The sequence below is a fragment of the Bidens hawaiensis genome, unplaced genomic scaffold (genome assembly GCF_021521415.1).
Source record: "Bidens hawaiensis isolate Kalapana, Puna unplaced genomic scaffold, B.hawaiensis_p1.1 tig00001032_1, whole genome shotgun sequence".
Classification (NCBI taxonomy): Eukaryota; Viridiplantae; Streptophyta; class Magnoliopsida; order Asterales; family Asteraceae; genus Bidens; species Bidens hawaiensis.
Window position 1 is genome coordinate 2,542,786 of NW_027491060.1, and position 24,637 is coordinate 2,567,422.

The following is a 24,637-nucleotide window of genomic DNA, read 5'->3' on the forward strand; positions in this document are numbered from 1 at the left end:
AAAATGTACCATCCTGGATTTGTTAAAATAACAACTTCCCATAGCTTGGATTCATAGAATACGTCTAGTACCGTTCCTACTGAAATTGTCGACAAATTCGAATTCAGGTGCTAGGATATCCACATGATAACTATGAATCAAGGAAGCATCAAAAGTGTGACAAGTGACAACAAACAATTAATATGCACGTAACTGTATAATAATGCATGGCCTAATATTTTATAAATTACCCTTAATAAAATAAAAGAAATGTAACAATTTATAACAAGATTAAAAATAGAAAACAGTACAATACAAATGTAAGAATAATTTTGAAGGGTTTGCAACGAGATCATGTTAAATTATTAACTGAGTCAACCTGGTGTTCTTCAACAAGAGGAATTGTCTTCCGTATGATCACTTGCATTGGACCCCCTACATGAAAACCAAGCTTAAACTTTAACCATAGACTATGTATATTAAGTCCTTTGTTCAATAAAAAGTGCAGTTTTAGTGCATGAAATCTCAATAAACAGTTATCAGAAAAAAAATAGATTGTTACTGACATAAAGTTAACATGTTACCTAAAAGTCATCCAAAGTGTATGTTTAAGGCATGAAACCTCAAAATATGTTTATCTTATAAATCATATTGTTTCATGAAATAATATAGCTTTTGTAATCATATATGACACCAATTAAGTTGTAGAAAACTTAATACTTTTGTACAAAAATAGTTTCAGGTCAACCGGGTCCATCAAGCACAGAAAATGGAAGAAAATTGTTTTAGACCCGAATTCAATTTAGCATGCGTATACTGGATAAGAATTATTCAATGTTTCGGAACCAGCCCGGGCGTCGAACCGGTCCACTGGTCAGACCATATGACGTCAAAAATAAAATAAAATTTGAAACTATATATATCTAATTTAACATAATATACCAAACAAATTTAATTTTTTAGTGTGAATTTGTATTAATATTTTACTTACATTAATATAATGTAAAACCTAAAATAGTAAACAAATAAATACATAACTATGAAAAACTATTATCTTTCAAAGGTTACAAGAAGTAAAACGACTATGCAACAACGAAATAACTAAATATAAGTAAAGCATCTAATTAAAAGTAAGAAAATAATATTTTACTTAAATAAATAAAATATAAAAAACCTAAAATACCAACCTCCATCATTCTGCCTGCAAATGGCTGCATGGTGAGAACCAGCGAGTTCCACATGTGCAAACTGCCAATTGGTTGTTAAGTTGGTTGATTTCTCTAGAGGCACAATTTCTATTGAAGAATCCTGTGAACACAAACAAATATGAAAGTATTTGACTTTATGTTTGACCAGGATTTTCACGCAACCAACTGTGAAAGGGAAAAGAACTCATAAATATAAAAGGTAAATGCTTAATTTCAATTATTGAACAGGTCGGTTTGGGCTAGTTTTTAGTTTAAACCGAACCAAAAACCAAGAATATGACTTTTTTAGTTTTTGAAAACCGTTCGTTTTGGTTATTTCTAATTTGGTCTTTTCGGTTTTTGGTGTTTTACCATTTGGGCTTGAAACTTTTGGGCCGAAAAAAAAAGTGGCCAAGAATATTAACTTGGGCCTAAATCTTTTTATTACTCAATGATTAACTGATTACATTTGGGCTAAAAGACTTGGATTATAGTAAAATTAAAATCTTATAAATCACTTAAAAATTAAAACTGAGAATTCATACATTCTACCTCGGGATTTGGATTAGCAGCTCGGAATCTAAGGGTGAAGGTGTTGAAAGGAGCGGCTGAGAAACCGGTTCCCAGTGCTTTAACATACGCTTCCTGGAATTAGATCATTGGTTATAATTTATTATACTAGATAACATAGTTAGAAAGTGTATATATTTGTTTCATATATAATATACCAATAATATTCCAAAATTAGAAAAAAAATGCAAAGATTAAAAAAACATGTAATTAACTAAATAAACAAACGTAACCAGTAAACACTAAATGAGTCGAGTTCGAGCTCCCATAAGTTAAACGAGCTGAGCTAGAGCCTATATGAGCTCGGCTCTGCTCGTTTACGGCTACTATAAAGTAACGACCCTAGAGAACCTACCATTAATCCTATGTTTATAACGCCCCTTATATAAGTAAAATGATTCAAAATATAGTAAAACTAAAAGTAGAAGGTGAAAATAAACCTTTAGTGTCCATAACTTAATGAACTCGTGGCGTTGAACTTCGGGCTCCGAAATTGCACTTAATGCTTCAACTTCTTCACACGTGAAGTATCGTTTGGCAAACGATAAAATATTATTTTTTGTTTTCCTTTGTTTTTCTTCTACATCGATACCAATCTATATATTTAGAAAACAAAAACCAACTTAATAAGTATATATAACCACCCCCCACGCCCTTCTAAATTTGGTATAATAACATATTTAGCCTACAAAAAATCACAATATCAAATATACTCATTTTTAAATTTATGACATTTATACCCTTCCTTAAAAAAGACAATATGAGAATTTGTAGTGTAAGGAGAAAAAAGATATAATAGTCATATTAAAACTTGAATTTAGTGAAATCTTAAGTATATTTTAAATAATTTTTTTGGTGGGTAATATGATATGTAAGTTTTCGAAGATCACACGTTACAAAATTACCCATAATCCTTTATTTGAAGAATAATAATATCAAATATATTCATTTTTATATTTATTACATTTACACAATTCCATAAAGCATACACGATATGAAAATTTGTACTGTAAGGAGAAAAAAGAAGGGTATAATGGTCATATTTTTAATTGTAATTAATAAATTTTAAGCGGGTATATTTGACATAATTTTCTTTGGTTGGATAAATATGATAATATGTAAGTTTTCATACGCATAAACGAAATTACCCCTAATAATTTTATAAAAAAATGAGAAAGATAAGAAAACAAACCGGAGAACCAACAGTCACTCCACACGCTATCAAAGATGACGTGTGAGAGAGATTAAAATGCAACGGTGGTGGATGCCAATCATCAGTCTCTTTCCAAATTACCTATAAAACAACCAACTATAATTATAATCCAGTGTTCGACCTTGAAAAAGTCAAAATTGACCTTGAAGACCAATCTATTCTAACCTCAGGTTTCCCATAAGCATTCTTTCCGAACACAAGAGACTTTGGGTTGACCCGAGAATGTAACTGATCTAGCCAAGAAAACATTGTATAAGTTCTTTATATTTATGTAGATGAGAAGAATTCTATCGTTTCAATAAACGAACCAAAAGTTCAGTGAACACTCTATGAACTGTTTGGCGTGAAGTTCATTTATGTTTGTATATTAGATAAACAAAAATGAACACATGTTCGTTCATTTAAATTCGTTTATGTTAGTTCGTTTACTTTCATTTAGGTTTGTTACTTTATGTCCGTTTAAGTTAGTCAGTTCATGTTTGTTAATATATTCAGTTAGTCAATTTTTTAACAAACGAACATGAACAAGAAAACTGATTATTTTAATTGATCATTCATTCGTTAAAATTAAACGAACAAACACGAGCATGCTCTGTTTGTGTTTGTTCGCTTCGTTTACAAACCTAAAATAAATTAGTCTTACATCTAGATATAGTCGTACGAACGAGTGTGCGCGCTAATAAAGCACTTTTTTGCAATTCGTCTCCACGCATACTGAAAACATGTTCTTTCTCAACCGGTGATAGAAAGTCAACATATTGACTTAGTAAAGATTGACTTTTGACTTCGTTGGGTAACACATACCATAGATGGGTTTCCCTAGAAAAATCAAACCTTTTTAGTAAAAATGCTGTATAAAATTATACGCAAATTATATACAAAAATATTGAAATGAGACCATACATTCGAGAAGGGAGTTGTAAGGGAGTAGTAGAAAACATCTTGTGATTAATGCAATGTATCTTCATCTTTAAACCCAACTTGCAAATATATGACGGCATAAATCCTCCAAATAAAGCTTTACCTCTTCAATATTCTCAATATCAATATATAACTGCATTAAAAAGTTTGTAAAACGAGAAAAGTTAAGCAAAGTGAAGAGACATGTGGACAAAATTATCACTAAATGAATGAGCAAAAACAAAAGCATCTTTATTGTATGTTGGAAACAACATTCTGGTTTCTAGGTCACTAAACATTATATGAAGAGGTAACGCATACATATTTGTCGTATAATACTAGAATCATGTGTATCTGCAAAAAGACCGATAACAGATTACTTTAATTCTGAATGTGTATACTAAGCTCGAGTATGAATGAGAGATAACTAACAAAAAATTAAGTAAAAAATGAAACCGAGAAGTAAAAACGATAGCATACAGCGTGTCTTCATCAAAACAGCTAGTTTTCTAGACAATTTCAAGATAAATGGTGTATGAGATTAAGTGATCAACACTTTGAATACTAATATACATTTTTAATATCTATACACATCTTTAAGTTTCTTGGATTCAAGAACAAAAAAGCAAAGTAAATTGCAAAAAAGTATATATATATATATCTAATAATTAAATCAGTCAGATTCAACAAAAATTAAAACAATAATCAAAGCTAAAAGTAAGATTGGTTTTTGGTTTGAGTATGAAAATGAAGTGAGTTTGGTTGAAGCATTTTATCAAACAGTTGGTGTGCACACTTGACAATAAGCTAATAATAATAATATGAAGCTATACATGTCATTTAAGCATACAATACACAATCGTATCTGAACAAAAGATAAGATAAAAGCAGCACAGAAAATTAAATCATTTGAATGAATAATTTCATAGGTACTGACTGACCATCTAATTAATTAATGCTCAAGAACCCAAAATCAAACGATTGATCGGATCGATTGATAACTGGAACCCAAAGTAATCAAATTTCAATTCAACTTGATCGAACAACTTAATAACAAACACCTTAATTTCATCGATTATGGGTTTAATGAATATAATAAATTAATTAAAATGAACCATACTTTTGCATTTTTTATTTTAAAATATTTAATTGACATGTCAAAGCGGGTGGATCAGACGACATGCTGGTTTAGAGTGGGTCGGGTCAGAACGGGTCTGCTTAAAACAAGGTTATCGTTATTATTCACGGAATAAAAAATGATGGTTTCAAATAACTTAGTCTGCTGTTCTCTTTGACCTACTTAATTGAAACATCTAACTTTAATACGGTTTCAAATAAAAAAATTCTGCCTCAGTACATTCTGACCCGTGTTTACTTGTCAAGACTTTCCGGCTTTGTCTAGTTTGACATGTTTTTGAGTTTAGGCGTACTCATAAAGACACAAAAAATTAAAAATTGCAAAAACCTACACATTAATGATGGCATGGGTTGTGATTACCAGAGAGAATATTTAAATATAAATTATATATATATATATATATATATATATATATATATATAAAATGTAACATTTCACCCACTCACTATTTATCATTTAGTTGTTTTCATTGTCATTGGTTATTGACTTATTGTTTTCCAATGGTAGCGAGCTATTGATCAATTTTTTTGTTTCTTTCTTTTTGTATAAACAACAAAGCTTATGGTACAAGTGAAGTGACCGGAAAGACGGAAACATTGTCGGTGTTTGTTGTGTGGTTGAGAAATAGAGAAAGCGCCTAGATCTACACAACCGCTGCATCACTTGACGACACCGACTACAAGATCAAATTTGAAAAAAACTGAATATTAACGCAAATGGTCATGTAAAATATGAATATCAAGAGATGGTTGTGGTGGTCGTACTGGTTATCGTTGGTGGTATATTTAAAAAAGGAAAAAAAATTCTATCGATGGTTAAAGAATAAAACAATAATTTTCGATTTAAAACGTCGGTTGTTTTTGTCTGTGCCCTTGCCGCAACGAAATGAACAGAACCGGTAATGTACAAATCAATATTGAACAACTCCCGTCATGTCATGCCGCAGCGCGCGAGTCCCATGTACTAGTTTCTATACAAATTTTACTAATAACTTTTATTTTAAGAAAAAAAATTAAAATACAATTTGGTCAGGAGTTTATTATTTTTTAAGTTCTTGTTAAATTAAAAAAATAAATACTTTTTTAATTAACATGAAAGATTGCCAACACAGAACCTTAATATGAACCAAACCACCAAAAGGATTAACATGATCAACCCCAAATGCACATTAAACATCAACAAACAACCCATTGACATGCATCACTAACATATACCAAATTTGATATCCAAACCAAATTACATAAAGTTTCACTTTTTATTTACCCTTAGAAATAGATACCCACTCCACCACCGGCCGCCACTTCACCGCCAGGCTTCAATCCTCTCGGTTCGTGCATTCAGCCGACTCACAATCGTGCTCCCTTTACTCCTCTCTACGCTTTTTCTCAATCCTTTCTTTTGATTCGAGTTACTTAACTGTGAATTTCTACTCTTTGAACCTTGTACCACCTTAGCACCACTTTTTTCTTCGGACACACTAGTCTGACTTTGACTATGAAAAGTCAACTCATTGTGACAAACATTTTCATGGCTTTCCAAAGTGGGTTCTTTAACTGAAAATTCTTGATTCTCGTTGTTCACTTCATCGGTCTCATCACTTGTTCCTTGAAACGAGCAGCGGGGCTCGTTGTTCTCGTCAAAATGATCAAACTGTGATGCGGGCCCTGCTTCGACTATAGCATCCTCTCTTTCCCTTAGAGTCTTGACAATCAAAGTCTTGAGAAAGTTCATAACTTGAACAGCATACATCAACGCGGTCAAAGGGTCCGTCATCTACAATACCAGAGATTGTAACTTACAACTTTTATGCTATCCAATAATAGTTGTACCCACATGTACAACACACGGAATACTTAAAGCTTGAAGCTTTTATTATGTACCTAGGCATGTCAACGAACTGAACATTTACTGAACCGTTCGTGAACCGTTTGGCGGTATGAACTAAAATATGTATTCATTTAGTTAAGCAACGAACATGAACACATGTCTTGTTTGTTCGTTTAGGTTCGTGAATTTTGTTCGTTTGTTTACTTCCGTTCATTTATATCCGTTTATTTTCGCTAGTTACAATAACCTTTTAGGTCCAATACATTGTTGTTCACATTTTCACTTTGATTGGTTTTAGCTTAGTTATGTTCATTCATCTATGTTCATTATGTTTGTTAATTTATATCCGTGAACTGTTCGTTTATACTGTTCACGAACGGACATAAACGGACACTAGCATACTCATTTTCTTAACGAACATGAACAAGAAAACAAACCCAGTTCGTTTAACTGTTCGTGTTCGATCGTTTTTTTGGTTAAAGTTAAACGACAAACACATACATGCTCCATTCGTGTTTGTTTTGTTCGTTTACAGGCCTATCAATGTACCTGAGTCATGTTGGGTGCAAACACCATAGCAATATTACGTGCATCCATCTTATTGAGGTTTTCAAGTTGCGCCACGTCAGCCATTAGATTCACAGCCCAATTCATCAAAGAAGCTTCGGTTGGTGGTAGCAGCCTCACGAGCCGCGCACACTCTTCTTCTGATTGGGCCCGCATCACCTGCTCGGGCTCAATCGAATCCAGTAAACCATTCGGCAGTTCCCTAAACCAAGCCTACACATGAACAAATGGTCAACAAGAAAGCCAAAAATGTTTTCGTGATTACATAAGTTGTTTTGGAGAGAAAAATGGTGGCTAAATGGGGGAGTTGGATAACGAGTCAAGCCACTTTCGGCTCAAAAAGGTGTGCATGGGTCGGATTGGGTCAGTTTTTGCTCAAACAGAACCAAAACCCGAAAATTTGGTTTTGGATTTTTTTCAAAAACCACTCAGTTTTGGTTCTCTTTTTTCAGTTTTAATTACATGCAAAACCGAAACCGAACCAAATATTTCGTTTTTTGGTTTTATGTACACCCTTACAAAAAGTGCACTTTTGGGTACACATCTTTGTCCAATATTTTTAACATTTCTAAAAATAAATAGGGTCAGATACGATTACAAAAATTATATTATTTCAACAATTAATTTAAAAACTTAAATTTTCGGGCTTGTTTCCTTTTAAGCTTTTTTTTTCTGTTCTTTTTATTAATTTTACTTCATTAAATTATATGATAATTCCCAGAGAAGAAGGCACAAGACAGAAAACATTTATCACACATGGTCTAGTTGTTTCATTCAAAGAACAGCTGTATCTACATCGACAACACTTCAATATATTAACATAATAAATTGAAGAAAACTTGTCTGCATTAATAACTGATAGAAACAAACTAAAAATAAAAAAAATATTTGGCAGTGTTACGCATTCGATAAATAGACAAGCGCTTGAGAAGAACATAACAATAGACGGACCTGGCGAAACACTGACGTGTCTATTTTTCTATTATCTTTTTGCATAGCGATTAGCGTATCGATTACATAGAAAAAATATTGAGAACGAACAAAATAATTGTTTGCATGTAGCGTGTAACGGGCCAAGCCACTCGAGATTGACTCGCTATATTTGTAGCGATCAAGCCGAGTTTAAACGAGCTAAAGGCAGAGCTCGAGTCTAAAAATAAGGTTGTTTAATAAACAAGCCTGAGGTTCACTTATCAAGGTCAATTTGGCACGTGAGCCTAATATTTATATATATATTTTTTATTTGATGTATGAAATATATATTAAAACAACAACTATTTAAAATTATTATAAAAACAACTAAATTATACATATTATTAGTTTCGTGCTCAATCTTTGGAAAAAGAGCTTCAGCCAAGCCTAGCCGAGCTTAAAAGGGCTCCGGTTCGGCTTGCTTGTCGACAACCCTACTGGCAAGTCAACCCATCCCACCCGTTTTAACCTGTTATTGGAGTAGCAAAAGTTGTACCTTAATTAGACCCGCTAAGCTATGCACGTCTATATTTTTGGGCACCTCTCCTCTATTCAACTGTTCCCTTATTTGCTCTTCTTGTCCATTATCGCCATTGATTCTAAAGATACCTTCCGCCTGCAAAATAACATTATTGTTTCAATATCAAAATGCTTGGAAACTTTTGGGAAATTAAAACGGTTGTAATCTTGGTGGTCACGCGATCCATTTTCAATATATGCATAAACACACCTTAAGGTCTCCATACATTTATTGTTACTAGTTCAACATGCTTAAAAGCTTTTGAGAAATTAATAAAGTTGTAATCTTGGAGTTCACACTGCCCATTGTCAAGTTGTACATTGATGCATCAGAAACATCTAAAGTACAACTCAGCAATGCATGAACGCACCTGAAGGCCTCCTTGAGCGTACAACCGACTCTGCATCATTAAAAGGATTGTCGGGACACTGTTTCCTCTAGAGTCGAATGAGAGTTGCATGGATTCGGTTGAAACACCAAACACACTTGTACTGCAAAAAAGAAAAAAAATGCTACCTTTTCTATTACTAAAGTAATAAATTTAACACTAAAGCATCAGAAATAGACTTAAAAGCGAAGAGCAAATATTGGTAATATAAGTATTTTTGCATAAAGGTTTCAAATTTTCAATATGCAACTATCAAGGTCAATCTTATTAGTTGCCAAATACAAAATTCAGTTATTTATTTTTTTTAAGAAAATTAAACACGGATTATTTTATAATTAAAATGTTCATTATCAACTTTGATTATGTAATAACTTTTTGTAGAATTTCAAGAATAACCGTTCAGTTTCATTGTCAATACTGGTAACCATTTTACCCAAAAAGTCAATTTACCCTTTTCTTCTACTAAAAATAACAGACCCAAAATCCACATGACTTGCGGGGTTGGCAGCATCCATACAACACATGTGTATTCATGATGCAAGATTTATAAAAAAGGTTGCAGGGTAGTACTGTACATTGTACAAGTACAACACCACAATGCACATGGCTTCAGAATCAACAACTATAACATGACAAAGTGCTAAACACATGTGAAATCAAGGTCATATGTAACTATTTCCAAATACAAAATTATTTAGATTTTGTAACAATATTAGAACTCATTTTTTTCTTACTTGTAACATTCATTATTAACTTTGATCTGGTTATCATTTGTTTTCAAAATTCAGAGAATTAACATTCAAATTCAATATCAAAATTGGCAACCAGTTGACCTAAAAAAAGTCAACACAAAAAATGCAGACAGCCTCAATTTCAACAAGCAAAACATGATTATTGTTAAATTCTGCTTTTCAAACACAAAATTTAGCTAGATTCTGTTATAACTATAACCTAAATTCCTAAACCTCTTTTCTACTTGTAACATACATCATCAAATTCCTAAATTCCTAAATATGCAGCTTTATTCTACCAAAAAAAACCACTATCCCAAAAAAGTATTCATGATATGCAAGAACAAATATTCATTAGAAAACAAAAATGAGATGAAGGGTTGTACAGTACAAGTCATAGCTGCAAAAACTTTCCAAAGACAGAAAGACTATATCAAGAACAACAAACCTTGCACTTGGAGGTCTTCTTGGAACCTCAGGTTCAAACTTAACAAGCAAACCAAGTGAAGAAACACTAATCGACCCCGGGCAGATTACGGATAATCTGGGAGTTAAATAGATGTTTCCCACGAGATCCGGCAAAGATGGTTCTGATAACCTGCAAAACAGACACCGTGAGCTCGTCACTGAGAAGGGGGGGTACCTCCTTGTGACCACCCTCCGGCGTGAGAATCAGACTAGATTGCTCTTGAATATAAGTGTATATTAAGAGATTGCTAGAGCAGATATCAGGTATAAGATGTAAGATACAAGATAAGATGAGATGATCATACCATTTGGGGTATTTATAGCCGAAGGTAGGTTTCCAAGAGGGTATAGCCGGCTGAATAGTATTCCTGTTCTACCAACTGTGGCCTACGCACGTGCCATGCTGGTAGTTGGTGGGTAGGCAGCGGCTGACAGTGACCAGGCCTGCTGTGTACTATTCCTTTTCCACCAACTGCAGGCTATGCACGTGGTATGACAGGAGTTGGTGAGTAGGCAGCGGCTAATAGTGACATACAGTACAAGAGCATGCTGCTCGCCATACTGTTGTCAATGAGCTGTCGTATCTCTGATCAGATCTTTTGCCCATACCTCGTCAGGTACAGTACAAAAGATCCTCCAGTATCGTACGGACTGGCTCATTTGGGCGGGAGTATTCCCCCTCCCGCCTTTGTGCGGGATTGTTCCCGGCTTTGCTCATTCCTTCAGGTGACTACTGAATTATTTTGAGAGCTAAGTGCCTTGTGCGTGTAGCCTTGCTGCGCGGGTGGCCTTCCCTGATGGCTTGTATCCGCAGCTGCGGGAACAGGCGGAGTACTTCGCCATTAGGAGGCATTTCCTGCGGGAACAGCTTGCGTACTGCGCGTAAGGACGTCACGTCTCTGAGCATGGTGGGTCCTGCGGATCCAGTTGGTTTCTGCGCAGACGTCTCTCTTCAAGGTGAGTCCTGGGGTCCAACTGGGCTCTGCTGGGACCTACCTCTTCAAGTCCCCCCAGTCCAATGTTCTTCTCATGAATGTTTAATAAGTGAGGTGAACTTTTGGACTTAAGCAAAGGGTTTTTGAAAAGGGTTTAGTTTTAAGGTTTTCCATGGGGATTCTTCCCGCGGAAGTCCTAATGTCACTTGCAGAAATTCCCGACTTTCCTGCTTGATCTTTGGGTATGATGCGGGTAGGTCTGTAACCTCCTCGCAAGTCGGTAGCGTTGAGTCCCACTTGTGTGGATTCTCCATGAGGTTTTGGTAGTTTTGAATATAGTGATCAATTATGTTAAAACCACCAATTCCATCTTGGAGTTTCAAACAATATAGTTCTCGACGTTCCCGCTATGCGGGGATGTTATTCCCGTTTCCGCAAGCATAGCCCAGAAGATCCTTCTTGGTTTCAATTCCCTGCGGAGCGCTAGGTATGTGAAGGGTTTTGCCTTGACACTGTACCCGCACTCGTCTTACGGTTACTTTACTTCCAAGGTATTCCTGGCGTCAATTCCCTGCGGGTGCTAAGTATGTGAAGGGTTTTGCCTTAACACTGTACCCGCACCCGTCTTATAGTTACTTGGTCGCCGAGGTATTCTTGGCTTCAATTCCCTGCAGGTGCTAAGTATGTGAAGGGTTTTGCCTTAACACTGTACTCGCACCTGTCTTATAGTTACTTGGATGCCAAGGTAAGGGGTATTTTCCCGCTTACTTTTGAATCTTTTTGAAATTTTGAAATTCGAAGAGTTGGTGAAAGGATAAGAACAGTCCAAACTGTTGAAATGTCGTCCGACGGTTTCTTCTGACTGTGTCAGGACGTGCAGGAAGTTATGGCGACGTGACAGTACATGGTCATTCCAGACGCTTTTTCAGACGCGTGGGCGCGATTTTTCGGGCGCGTGGCCGCGAAATTAATAGCACGCGTCCTTTCAACAGCTGTTGCCAGCTTGCACTTTGCCACGTGTCATAGTTTCATTGCACCTGCGATTTCTCTCTCTTCCGCATTAAATTCATCGCATTAATTGCGATGAGTATATAAAGGGGGAGAGGGTCTCTTGTAATTCACACTTTCACTCTTCTCTTCTTGTAAACGATTTCCGGCGAATACTTTCTGCCAAGCATTCTCCTGAAATCACTCTTCTTTACCTCCAAACCATGTCTTCTACTCACGATTTTGAAGCTGCTGCCGAAGAATCTGACGTGCACGTCGAGATCCCGACGTCTACGTCTGATAAAGACGATAAGAGCACTGCTGGCGAATGCCAGTGTGCTCTTCCGGCCGACCTCTATCGGTACGTCGTCCGGAAGTTCATGCTCGAGTCGTTCGAGCCTGAGTTTCCGGAGCCACACCAGACGGTGTACGATGCCCCCAAGGGCAAGATAGGGGTGTACGCTTCATTCTTCGTTTATGGGAATCTCAGGTTCCCATTGACGAAGTTTGTATACCGTGTCTTGGAGAGGCACGACGTGCATCTGACGGAGGTACACCCGATGGCGATCACCAAGATCCGCCACTTTGAGTGGGTGTGCCTCATTCTGGGCGTGGAGCCCCATGTTGACCGGTTGATGACCTTCTATTCTTGGAGGTGCATCCAGGGGTGGTACACCTTGGTCAATCGGATCAAGGGGTTGAAGATCTGCGCTACCGAGCGCAGTCTTCGGTCGTGGAAGCGTGAGTTTTTTTATATCTCCGCTCGCGTCATCCCCCTTGCGATGACCTTTAAGAATGGGAGAGCACTCCCCGCCCTTCACGCCCTCAACTACCAAGAGGCGGAGTGGTTCGCCAAGATCTCCCGGGTCCAGACTCCGGTATACCGCTTTGCGGAGTCTGGGATGGTGATGCTTGGGATGAGCCGGGTGTGGAAGGAGGCGTCACAGGTTCCCATCGTCCTCGAATACGGTTTGAACTCTGTCCCTTACGGTATGCTCTGTCTTCTTTGTTTATATAGGTTTGTCTTCTAACTGTTTGTTTCTTTCATTTCAGAGGGGAACGACTTGCAGTAGCTCCTGCATCCGCGGGAGGCTGATAGTCCCGCTCGGATGGGTACTCGTGCTCTAGATGAGAACGAGTTGCCCATCCTTGAACAGACGGCGGATCGGTTCGTGGAGGTCTACCCGCCAGGCCACGAGATCCTGAGCGCCAGGCGGCCAGGTAAGGAGTTATTCAACCCTCGACCCCTCAATGCTAAAACCTCTGCTGGAATTCCTCTAATCTTGTGTTCTGATGAGGAATCCGCAGATGGTCCTCCGTTGGTGCGGAAGAAGAAGGCTGCCGGTGGGAAGGGGAAGGCGAAGGTTGCCTCCACTGCCGATCCGGTGCCTCGGTCTGATTCAGAGACCGAGAGCGAGGAGGTGGCGGGGAACCCTGGTGGTGATAAGACCACTGCTCCGGAGGCTGAGACGACCGTCACCTCCGAGCAGCCCAGGACAACGACGGTGAGCGGCGTGAAGAGGCCGGCTCCATCGGGTTCGTCCCCGCCTGTTCGCACTTTTAGGCTCAAGAAAACCCGTAAGTACAAACTTCCTTTACTTTTTAACTTCATATCTTTCCGCCATTATACTTATATCTTCTTTGTGCAGGCGTGGATGCTACCGCATTCCAGGGTGGAGCGGGGAGGAGCACCTCCGGACCCATGACGGTAGGTTTGGTCAACCTACCTGAGGCGATGACCCAGGCGGCTGCGCCTGCTTCAGTTGTTGGTTCAGTTGCTCACCCAGTCGAGCCAACTGTTCCAACTGCGATGACATCTCCGCCGGCTGTCAGTGCCATATTTACTGAATCTGTTACTGAGCCGGCGGTGACTATTTCTGCGGGTACTTCCGCAGCGGCGACCACGGTTGTGAGTTCACCTCCGGTGAGTTCACCTCCGTTGGTTTCTACCGCGGCGGCCTCCATGCCTCCGACGTCGGCAGCTACAGCCGATCATTCAGGTATGCTTGGGGCTTCTCGCCAACCTCTGCCTCCTTCCCATCTGCCTGACCTCTTGGATGGATTTCCCTTGGGTTCAGGTGATGGGTTTGGCGGCTATCGGCCTGTTGTCGACCCTACAGGTGCGTAGGGTTCTTTTGGCCTTTTTTTTTTATATATATATCATCTTTTCCTAACTGCTTTTTGTTTTTTGCAGTGTCGGATTCCAATGAAGTGTATGTTCCACGATGGAACATCCGCCGAGGAACAACCCTTCGCACGCCTGTGGAGTGCGTGGAGTGGGCTCGTCACGCAGCTCCCAGTGGTGCGTTGGGGGAAGCAATGGCTAGCTACCAGGAGGGTAGGCTAACCAACGAGCTTCGGATTCTCCTGGCCCGGATGCAGCCGCGCGTCGAGCTGCTCTGTCGTGAAAACGATAAGTTAAAAGCAGCTCGTATTCAAGAAGTAGCTCAGGCGCGGGCTGTCCGGGAGGAGAACAAGAGGCTTGCCGCAGTGGCTGCGGAAAAGGAGAAGGCCTTCAAGGCCCTCGAGGTTGAAGTTCAGGCCCGGCTCGAGGCCCGTTCCAAGGCTGCCCAAGCTGTTAACGAACAGCTTCGGCTGGCTAAGGAAACTGCACGGAACGCAACCGAGAGGGCCACCAAGGCTGAAGCTGTTGCTGAGCCTCTACGCCTCGAGAATGAGGAACTTAAAGCCAAATTAGAGGCGCTCCAACAGGCTCATGATGCCTTGGCGATGGAAGACGCCAAGAAGCTCCAAGAGATCTTGGACCAGAGGGGGGTGCTTGACCACACTGAGCGGAAACTAAAGGGCGTTGAAGAGGCTGCGGCTAAAGAAGTGTTGCTTGCCAACCTCAACAAAAGTGAAGCCGAACGCGCCCGTAACCAAGCTCAAGCTGCCCTCCAGGAGGCTCTGGTTACCAAGGAATGGCTTCTTCGAGAAGCGTTGTCGCAGGTAAGCTTAGCTTCCTAATGTCTTCACGCTTTTCTTTGTAAATAGAAAAGGTTTTGATACTTGTATTTTTTCTTGTAGGTTGTGCATCGAGTCTTCACGGACACATCATACGACGATGCCATGAGCGCAGCCCTCAACGCTTCTCACGAGGATGGGGAAAAGGCCGGCTTTGTAACACCCCGACCAAAGGCGGATTATACATCGGGGCGCCACATATTGTTTCATTACTCGTGACACTATTGGGTGTCAATATTTAATAAATACATTCATTCGCGCACGCGCAGAGTAAACTCAGATAACATAAAACATCATAAATCAATATATTATAATCATAATATTCGAACAGCAAAAACTTGTCTTGATACATTTTAATCTAGGTCCAAAATAAAGAAAACTTCCTATGTGTCCACAAGCTCCAAAACAGCTACTGCAAACCTGAACATGTGTTAAAATAAACGTCAAACACTTGCGTGTTGGTGAGAAATCAAGTTTAATACAATACATAGATAACAATAAATCTGCGCGCAACACGTGTATGTCTGGTGTTTAACAAGGGTGCAATCAGATTGTGATCAAGCCTAGATAGATCATAGCTCATAGTTCATAGTTCAATCCGTGCTCCCAATTGAGCACAAAAACGAGAAAACATCTGTGCAAGTGTAAACAAAGAAAACCGTAAACGATAGGTCTCCCGTGTTCATCTAATGGATCCATGAAAACTTCGGAATAGGCCGAACAAAGCGGTTAATGATACACACATACAAATAAACAGCCAAGTAAACGTCCTCAACACATGGGATACTGCGCGACTAAAGTTCATAAACAAGTTTAAGACTCTAAGTTTGTACGAACACATGAACATCCCAAAACATTAAAAGCAAAAAGGGATTAGGTACGAGATTACTCACATGATAAACGATGCGGTGTAAGATAAAGCAAGAACCAACTTTAAACAAGCACAAGTTAACCTATAAATAAGATTATTGTTTTAATGATTTGTTTTAAGTCTTGATATAAGTTAGCATAATTAATAAGTAAATTATTATATATAATATATATATTACCGGAAAAGCAGGACAGAACAGGGAGGAAGACGGAGGCAGAGAGGGAGGCGGCAGAGAGAGCAAGGAGAACAGGAGAGATTAAGTGTTTTGTGTGTGTAGTGTTAGGAAAAATAATACTATTATTTATAGAGAAACCCTAGGAGACATGAATCCAGAAAAAGGGGAAAAAGATCTCAAAAAGCAAAAGATTCCAAAAGCAAAAGATATCAAAAGATATGGCAGCAGGAAAAAGAGAAAAAGTTGACAGGTTAACAGTAAAAAGGCATGGGCAGTTCAGAAAAAGGTACAGGTCAAGCATGGAAAAAGCAGATCTCAAAAGATAATGTCAGTCACTTTTTCTGCCAACCAATGGGGTTGGTGCGCATGCTGCGCCGAAAGTAACTTTTCAGACATAAAGCAGAGTAGGTCAACAGCACAAAAGATAAGACAACACAAAAGCAAACGGCTAGATTAAACAGAAGAAAACTCAAAGGGTTCAGCGCGAGAAAGCTCGAGCGCGAAGGCAGACACAGAAGGTCAAGAGAGCGCGAGCGCGAAGGCAGACATAACCAACCTTAACGCGTCGCGGAAAGAACTACATTTCTAAGCGCGCCGCGGGAAGAATCACATTTCTTAGCGCGCCGCGGGAGGAACTAAAATTCCTAGCGCGCCGCGGGAAGAACTATAATTCTTCGCGCGTCGAGGGATGAACTACGATTCTTAGCGCGCTGCGAGAAGAACTACAAATCCTTAGCGCGTCGCGGGAAGAACTACCGTTCTTAGCGCGCTGCGAGAAGAATTACAATTCTTAGCGCGCTGCGAGAAGAGTTCGTCTCGCGTATCGCTGAAACAGGTGGTCTTCACGCAGGATTCCTTGTAAGGGGTCTGGCGCGTGGAGCTGCGCAGACAACCTTAGGCGGGAAGGAACAAAGGACAAGCAAAGAGTTAGAAGAAAAAGAAGGAAACAAGGCGTAAGGGCGGGACGGCGACAAGAGGGAAAAGAAGGCGGAAAGAGAGAAGAGGGACGGGACGGCGGAAAGAAAGAGAGAGAAAGAGGCGGGAAGGAAAATATATATTATTATTAAAAGTAAAATATAAGTATAAATATTAAATCATAAAAGAGAGAGATCGGATCGGAGAAACGGGTACCTGGGTCGGGTCGGATCGGGGCAGATGTCACAGGCTTCCTGCTTGGTCTAGGGTTCGTTGAGAAAGGCATCCCGCCTTCCAACTTCCCTTTATATGATGTTGATACTGAAGCTGAATATGACCAAGCAGTGAATCAGTATGCCGCCTTCCCGCATCCGGTGGTGGAGAAGGTGAACGAAGTTGCTGCTGCTGATGATGGGCTAGCTATCCTTAAAGCTTTCCTTGAACCGCCACGCTCTACTGATGGTGCTGGTCCAAGTGGAAGTGGTCCTGAAGCTTGATCCTGAAGATCCCTTTCCACCATTAGAGTAGATTTTTATTTTTGTATAGCTTCTTTTGTATGCGGGTATGTACCCAGCAATCTTTGTAATATTTGAATTTCGATGGAATAAAGATTATTTGCCAATCCCTTGCCTTGTTTATTTCACGCATATTCTGATTTAACTTAGCAATTTCTTTAGTACTTAGATGAGTTAACTTTTCAACGTGGTAGATAATAAGTTAAAGTTTTGCGTCCTCTTTCATGATTGTGCGGATAGGACCGTCACTTGCACTTAGTAGGATGGCTAAACTTTACCTATATCTGACCTGCGTGGAAGTTTTCCTCATCTTTTCCTTTGAAATTTTCTAAGTGTTTATAATAAGTTAACCTTTGAACGTGGTAGATAATAGGTTGAAGTTTTGCTTCCTCGTTCGTGATTGTGCGGGTAAGACCGTCACTTGCACTTGGTAGGATGGCTAAACTTTGCCTACATCTGACCTGCGTGGAGGTTTTCCTCATCCTTCTGTTAGAAATTTTCTAAGTATTTTGAAAAGTTAACCGTTCGACGCGCGGTTGTCAATAGGTTAGTTCGGTTTCCTCTATCATGATTTGTGCGGTTAGGACCGGCACTTTCATTTAGTGGGATGATCAAAGTTTACTTATGACTGACCTGCGCGAAGGTTTGCCGTTTTTTGGGTTTATGCGGGTTTTGCCGCCTTCCCCACGCAACGACTTTCCACGTAATTATGCGGTGAATACCGGCATATCAGTGTTGAATAAATTAACCGTTCGACGCGCGGTTGTCAATAGGTTAGTTCAGTTTCCACTATCATGATTCGTGCGGATAGACCGGCACTTTCATTTAGTGGGATGACTGAACTTTACCTTTAACTGACCTGCGTGGAGGTTTGCCTTTTTTGGGTTTATGCGGGTTTTGCCGCCTTCCCCACGTAACGACTTTCCACGTAATTATGCGGTGAATACCGGCATATCAGTGTTGAATAAATTAACCGTTCGACGCGCGGTTGTTAATAGGTTAGTTCGGTTTCCTCTATCATGATTCGTGCGGATAGACCGGCACTTTCATTTAGTAGGATGACTGAACTTTACCTTTAACTGACCTGCGTGGAGGTTTGCCTTTTTTGGGTTTATGCGGGTTTTGCCGCCTTCCCCACGCAACGACTTTCCACGTAATTATGCGGTGAATACCGGCATATCAGTGTTGAATAAATTAACCGTTCGACGCGCGGTTGTTAATAGGTTAGTGTTCAGTTTCCTCTTATCATGATTCGTGCGGATAGACCGGCACTTTCATTTAGTGGGATGACCGAACTTTACCTTTAACTGACCTGCGTGAAGGTTTGCCGTTTTTTGGGTTTATGCGGGTTTTGCCGCCTTCCCCACGCAACGACTTTCTTTCACACTTATGTATGCGGTGAAGACCGACATATCCGTGTGGAAAGTTCATAAGTATAAATGTAAAATCATCAGCGTCGATGTTCTAAGGAGAATCATTTCCATTAGAAGTGGCTCTAGGCCTTTTCTTTACAAATTTGGAATTGATCTACATGCAAACTGTGTAATTGAGCTCCCTTCCATGTTGTTGGGATGGGAGTGCCATCGAGCCAATATGCACCTGGTTCGGGATCTCGTTGTTTACGCAGTATGTAGTCTCCGGCATTGAAGCTGCAATTTTATTCGTGTTTTCCCCAGCTGGGGTTCTACACGCATCAGCCTGCTCAACGTTCGTTACGCCACGAGGTGTGCGAGCGTCCCATCTCTGACAAATGCTTCGACGATGTCCTTTATGTCTGTGCATTCTTCAGTGTTGTGGCCTTTTGTCCTGTGAAAGTCACAGTATTTGCTCCGATCAGCATTGTGACGATGTCGGATTATTGGAGCCTTTGGCCATGGGAGCTCCTCAGTGGCGAATATCTCGGTGACGCTTTTGGTGAGTGGCGTCCATCTGGAGTTCTGGTTCGACTGTACGTTATCCCTTCAGCCTAACCGATGTTGCAAGCCGGATGAGGTGTCAAAGTTTACCCTTGAATGCCAAATGCCTAGCTTCCGCTTTTTGTTTAGTCGGGCGGTAAGGACGTTGTTTTCTCTTGTTTTCTGGGTGTAGAGGTTTGTGCTCTGGGGGAGATCTCTACCCAGTTGCTTCTCCGTTTCCGCAAAGCGTTTAGCTGCTGTCATGATGGCATCCCATGTGGATGGCATGCCATCTTTACCCGTTAAGGTGCGGATGAGCTCTGGGTCGTTCGCGCCCTGGATAAAAGCAGCGCGAACAAGATCTTCGCTAATATTACCCAGACTTAGCTTCTTTGAGTTGAAGCGAGTGATGAAGTCTGACAAAGATTCATCTTCCTCTCGAATGCATTTGAGGATTGTCCATTGCTCTTCGGTATACTTTCTTTGTTGGCTGAAGTGTTGGCTAAATTTCTGCTGGAAGTCTTCCCAATCGTAGATGTGGTGGACCGGTAGACGATCGAACCACGCTCTAGCTGCCCCAACAAGCGTCATTTGGAACATGTAACACCACGTAGGTTCCGTCCAACTACTGACAGTTGCCCCCCGCTATGAACCTGTTCAAATGATCGTCTGGATCAGATATACCATCGTAAGTGCCGATGTTGGACGTCTGTTTGGCACTTTTCGGGACGATTGCTTCCGCAATGTCCCTTACAAATTTGGACGTTCCCGCCTTTGCAGCAGTCGGTGTAAATGTTTTGGAGAAGTCACGTGGGTTTCCACCTGCGTTTTTTGGTTTGAAGGTTTCTCCAAAACGCCTTCTCGGTTGGGGGTCCGTTTCCTTACGCTTCCCTTTCGTCCTATGACGAGGGTTTGCGTCACTATCGGATTCCTCCGAATCATTGTCCAAGTATTCTCCGAATTCCTCAGGCTATTGGAGTGAACGTAAGCGTTCATCCAACTCAGCTTGGAATTCTTTTTGATGTGCTTCCGCACACGCTTTAACTTCATCGAGTGTTTGGCGGGGGAGCCTCGTTCGTTGTCTCTCTAACTGGGTATCGGTGAATCCCAGTGGGCGATTATTTACTGCACTTGCCCCAGCTTGGGTAACTGGGGTAGTGTTCGTAAAATTTACTGCACTTGCCCCGGCTTGGGTAACCGGGGTAGTGTTCGTAAAAACTGTGTAGTCGCCGGTATTCCCCTCAGTAGCTGGGGTTGTGGTTACCGGAGTTTCTTTAACCATCTTTCCAGAAGTTTGAAAAAACTGAAGAAATGAAGTTCTAGCTTTTATGCACGGATGGCGCCAATGAAGAAACACTAATCGACCCCGGGCAGATTACGGATAATCTGGGGGTTAAATAGATGTTTCCCACGAGGGGTTAGATCCGGCAAAGATGGTTCTGATAACCTGCAAAACAGACACCGTGAGCTCATCACTGAGAAGGGGGGGGGGGGTACCTCCTTGTGACCACCCTCCGGCGTGAGAATCAGACTAGATTGCTCTTGAATATAAATGTATATTAAGAGATTGCTAGAGCAGATATCAGGTATAAGATGTAAGATACAAGATAAGATGAGATGATCATACCATTTGGGGTATTTATAGCCGAAGGTAGGTTTCCAAGAGGGTATAGCCGGCTGAATAGTATTACTGTTCTACCAACTGTGGCCTACGCACGTGCCATGCTGGTAGTTGGTGGGTAGACAGCGGCTGACAGTGATCAGGCCTGCTGTGTACTATTCCTTTTCCACCAACTGCAGGCTATGCACGTGGTATGACAGGAGTTGGTGAGTAGGCAGCGGCTAATAGTGATATACAGTACAAGAGCATGCTGCTCGCCATACTGTTGTCAATGAGCTGTCGTATCTCTGATCAGATCTTTTGCCCATACCTCGTCAGGTACAGTACAAAAGATCCTCCAGTATCGTACGGACTGGCTCATTTGGGCGGGAGTATTCCCCCTCCCGCCTTTGTGCGGGATTGTTCCCGGCTTTGCTCATTCCTTCAGGTGACTACTGAATTATTTTGAGAGCTAAGTGCCTTGTGCGTGTAGCCTTGCTGCGCGGGTGGCCTTCCCTGATGGCTTGTATCCGCAGCTGCGGGAACAGGCGGAGTACTTCGCCATTGGGAGGCATTTCCTGCGGGACCAGCTTGCGTACTGCGCGTAAGGACGTCACGTCTCTGAGCATGGTGGGTCCTGCGGATCCAGTTGGTTTCTGCGCAGACGTCTCTCTTCAAGGTGAGTCCTGCGGGTCCAACTGGGCTCTGCTGGGACCTACCTCTTCACCAAGAAAGCCATTAAACCTATCAAATGTCACATGAGCAACATGCCTAACATCTGTAGGGACTCCAATCTCCATTTTTGAAGATGTCTTATTATTATCACAACTAAAGTCTTGAAATTTGATACTGTTACATGAACCCACAAGTGATTTCCTAACAACAGTCACCACAACTACCAACAATGACACTTCTTCTTCTTCCTCTTCTCTCTCTCTCCTCTTTCTTCTTTCTTTCAAATTAGAACAAGGGTGGTGGTTGTTGTTATTAAGGGAAGATGAAGCAAAATGATCATTGGTTTGTTGGACTAGACCATCATTTTCACCTATGTCAAGTGGTGCTTGAAGTATTTCTGTCATTTTTTACCAAAAAGATTTGATTTTTATTCAATTTCTTTGGAAAATATGACTTGGGTTTGAAGGGAAGTTAATAATCTTGAATGGGTTTGGTGAATTTGAGAAAAAGATTTGATTTTTATTCAATTTCTTGGAAATTTATGACTTGGGTTTGAAGGGAAGTTAATAATCTTGAATGGGTTTGGTGAATTTGTGAAAAAGATTTTATTTTTATTCAATTTCTTGGAAATTTATGACTTGGGTTTGAAGGGAAGGTTAGAAACTTGAATGGGTTTGGTGAAGAATTTGGGAAGAATGGAATGCAATGAGTTGGATTGAAGCAAGGGTTTTGGAATTTGGATGGTGAGGTGAGAAGTGTGCATCAAAAGATTAACAAATTATAAAATTTTGTTTTCTTGCTTCTTGAACTATGTAATGTAGTGAAGAAGAGCAGAGTGGTAGTTGATGGGTACAAGATTATTGTGCTTTATCAGGTTGTACTTTGTGCAGTTTTTATTGTGTTTGCAGTTTATGGTTTGGGAAAAGTAGTGTGGATGAAAAGATCCAGATGAGATTCTGTCTACTTTTGTTAAGCACTAGAATGTAACAAAAAGAAAGATAAAGTGGAGGAAACGGTCTATAGCACACCATGGGTTTTTATATATTTAGTTTTATATAAAATTTAAGGTTCTTTGATGTTGTAAATGCTAAATATATGACATCTTATTATGTTTGTAAATAATGGGTTAAGTTATTCTATAAAGAGGAATAAAAATGAGAAGGATGAAAAGTCATAATTAATTGACATGTGTCAAATAGGGATCAAAGGAAAAAATGTATAAAGTAATATTACACATTTTCTCTCTCCATATGCAAGTCACATGTTAATCCTCCATCATTTTTAAACGTCTATAACTTTTTCATATAATATTTTTTTTTTAAAATAAAATTCACCATAATAACAACCGTTTTTTTACCTTTAATATGAGTATAATTTTGTTATATACGAATAAAAAATAATTTACGTCATTGTGTCTTTTTTCTTATCATTGTGTATTTCTGTTTATTATTGTGTTTTTTCGCCATTGTATATTTCAACTGCTCGTTGTGTTTTTTTTAAATACTAATAACACCGTTGTGTAATAATATATATATAATGAAAAATACCAACAAATTATCTAATACATAAAACACAATAATGAATGCATATTACACAATAACATGAAACGTAAAACACAATAATGAATACATATAATATAACAATACAATGGCCTGAAACGTAAGACACAATGGTAAATACATATAACACAATGATCTTAAACGTAAGACACAATGGTAAATACATATAACACAATGACCTTAAACGTAAGACACAATGGTAAATACATATAACACAATGACCTTAAACGTAAGACACAATGATAAATACATGTAACACAATGACCTTAAACGTAAGACACAATGGTAAATACATATAACACAATGACCTTAAACGTAAGACACAATGGTAAATACATATACAATGACCTTAACGTAAGACACAATTGTAAATACACATAACACAATGACCTTAAACGTAAGACACAATACATATAATATAATGACTTTAAACGTAAGACACAATCAACATAAAGCAAATGTTGAGCACAAATACACAGTGACAAACGAAAGACACAATGACGCAATCTTTGTTTTAATTTTTATCTTTAATATGAGTATCAATTTAAAAACATAATGACCAAAATATATATCACAATACATAAAAAAACCCAATTAAAAAACACAATGGCCAACCAAATAACACAATACAAAAAAACCCACCAACTTTTTATTTTATTTTTATATAACAATATGATATTCATATTAAAGATAAAAAAACGCTCGTTATTATGGTAAAAAAATTTCTAAAAAAAACGTCGTATGAAAAAGTTATAGACGTTTTAAAACTATAGAGGAATTGACATGTGCCTTGCATGTGAAGAGAGAGAGTCATCATAAGTGGGTTATTACCTTCATTCCCTTTTCATCAATTTTTATTTTTAAATTAATCTCTACAATCCAAATCTAAGATCAATGAATGAGATTCCTTCTCACACTTCTCATTTTTATTGTCCTTTGTATTTTAACTTTACCCTGTAAATAATAAGGGATAAGATGTCTTTTATTTAGAGTTACGTGTGATTTGATTTAGGAACTTTAAAAAATAATAAACATGGGGTGGTTTTGTTTTGAGTTTGAGGTCTAGCAAACAAAACACATACCAGT

General features: G+C 39.5%; 2 protein-coding genes across 2 annotated transcripts; both read right to left on the bottom strand.

Annotated features, from left to right (window-relative positions):
- Nucleotides 1-272: 272 nt before the first annotated feature.
- Nucleotides 273-4,918, bottom strand: LOC143553387 (uncharacterized). The gene is made up of 9 exons (XM_077043398.1): nt 4,791-4,918; nt 3,853-4,003; nt 3,593-3,768; nt 3,115-3,182; nt 2,929-3,030; nt 2,177-2,332; nt 1,719-1,811; nt 1,167-1,287; nt 273-414 (listed from the first exon to the last, which is right to left on the bottom strand). The coding sequence occupies exons 2-9, from the start codon at nt 3,948-3,950 to the stop codon at nt 332-334; spliced, it is 897 nt and encodes a 298-aa protein (XP_076899513.1). The 5' UTR covers nt 3,951-4,003; nt 4,791-4,918; the 3' UTR covers nt 273-331.
- A 1,175-nt stretch (nt 4,919-6,093) lies between these two features.
- LOC143555107 (rho GTPase-activating protein 1-like) lies at nt 6,094-10,490 on the bottom strand. Its single transcript, XM_077044732.1, has 5 exons — nt 10,441-10,490; nt 9,244-9,364; nt 8,850-8,969; nt 7,364-7,594; nt 6,094-6,760 (listed from the first exon to the last, which is right to left on the bottom strand). The coding sequence occupies exons 2-5, from the start codon at nt 9,331-9,333 to the stop codon at nt 6,290-6,292; spliced, it is 912 nt and encodes a 303-aa protein (XP_076900847.1). The 5' UTR covers nt 9,334-9,364; nt 10,441-10,490; the 3' UTR covers nt 6,094-6,289.
- Between the last annotated feature and the right edge of the window lie 14,147 nt (nt 10,491-24,637).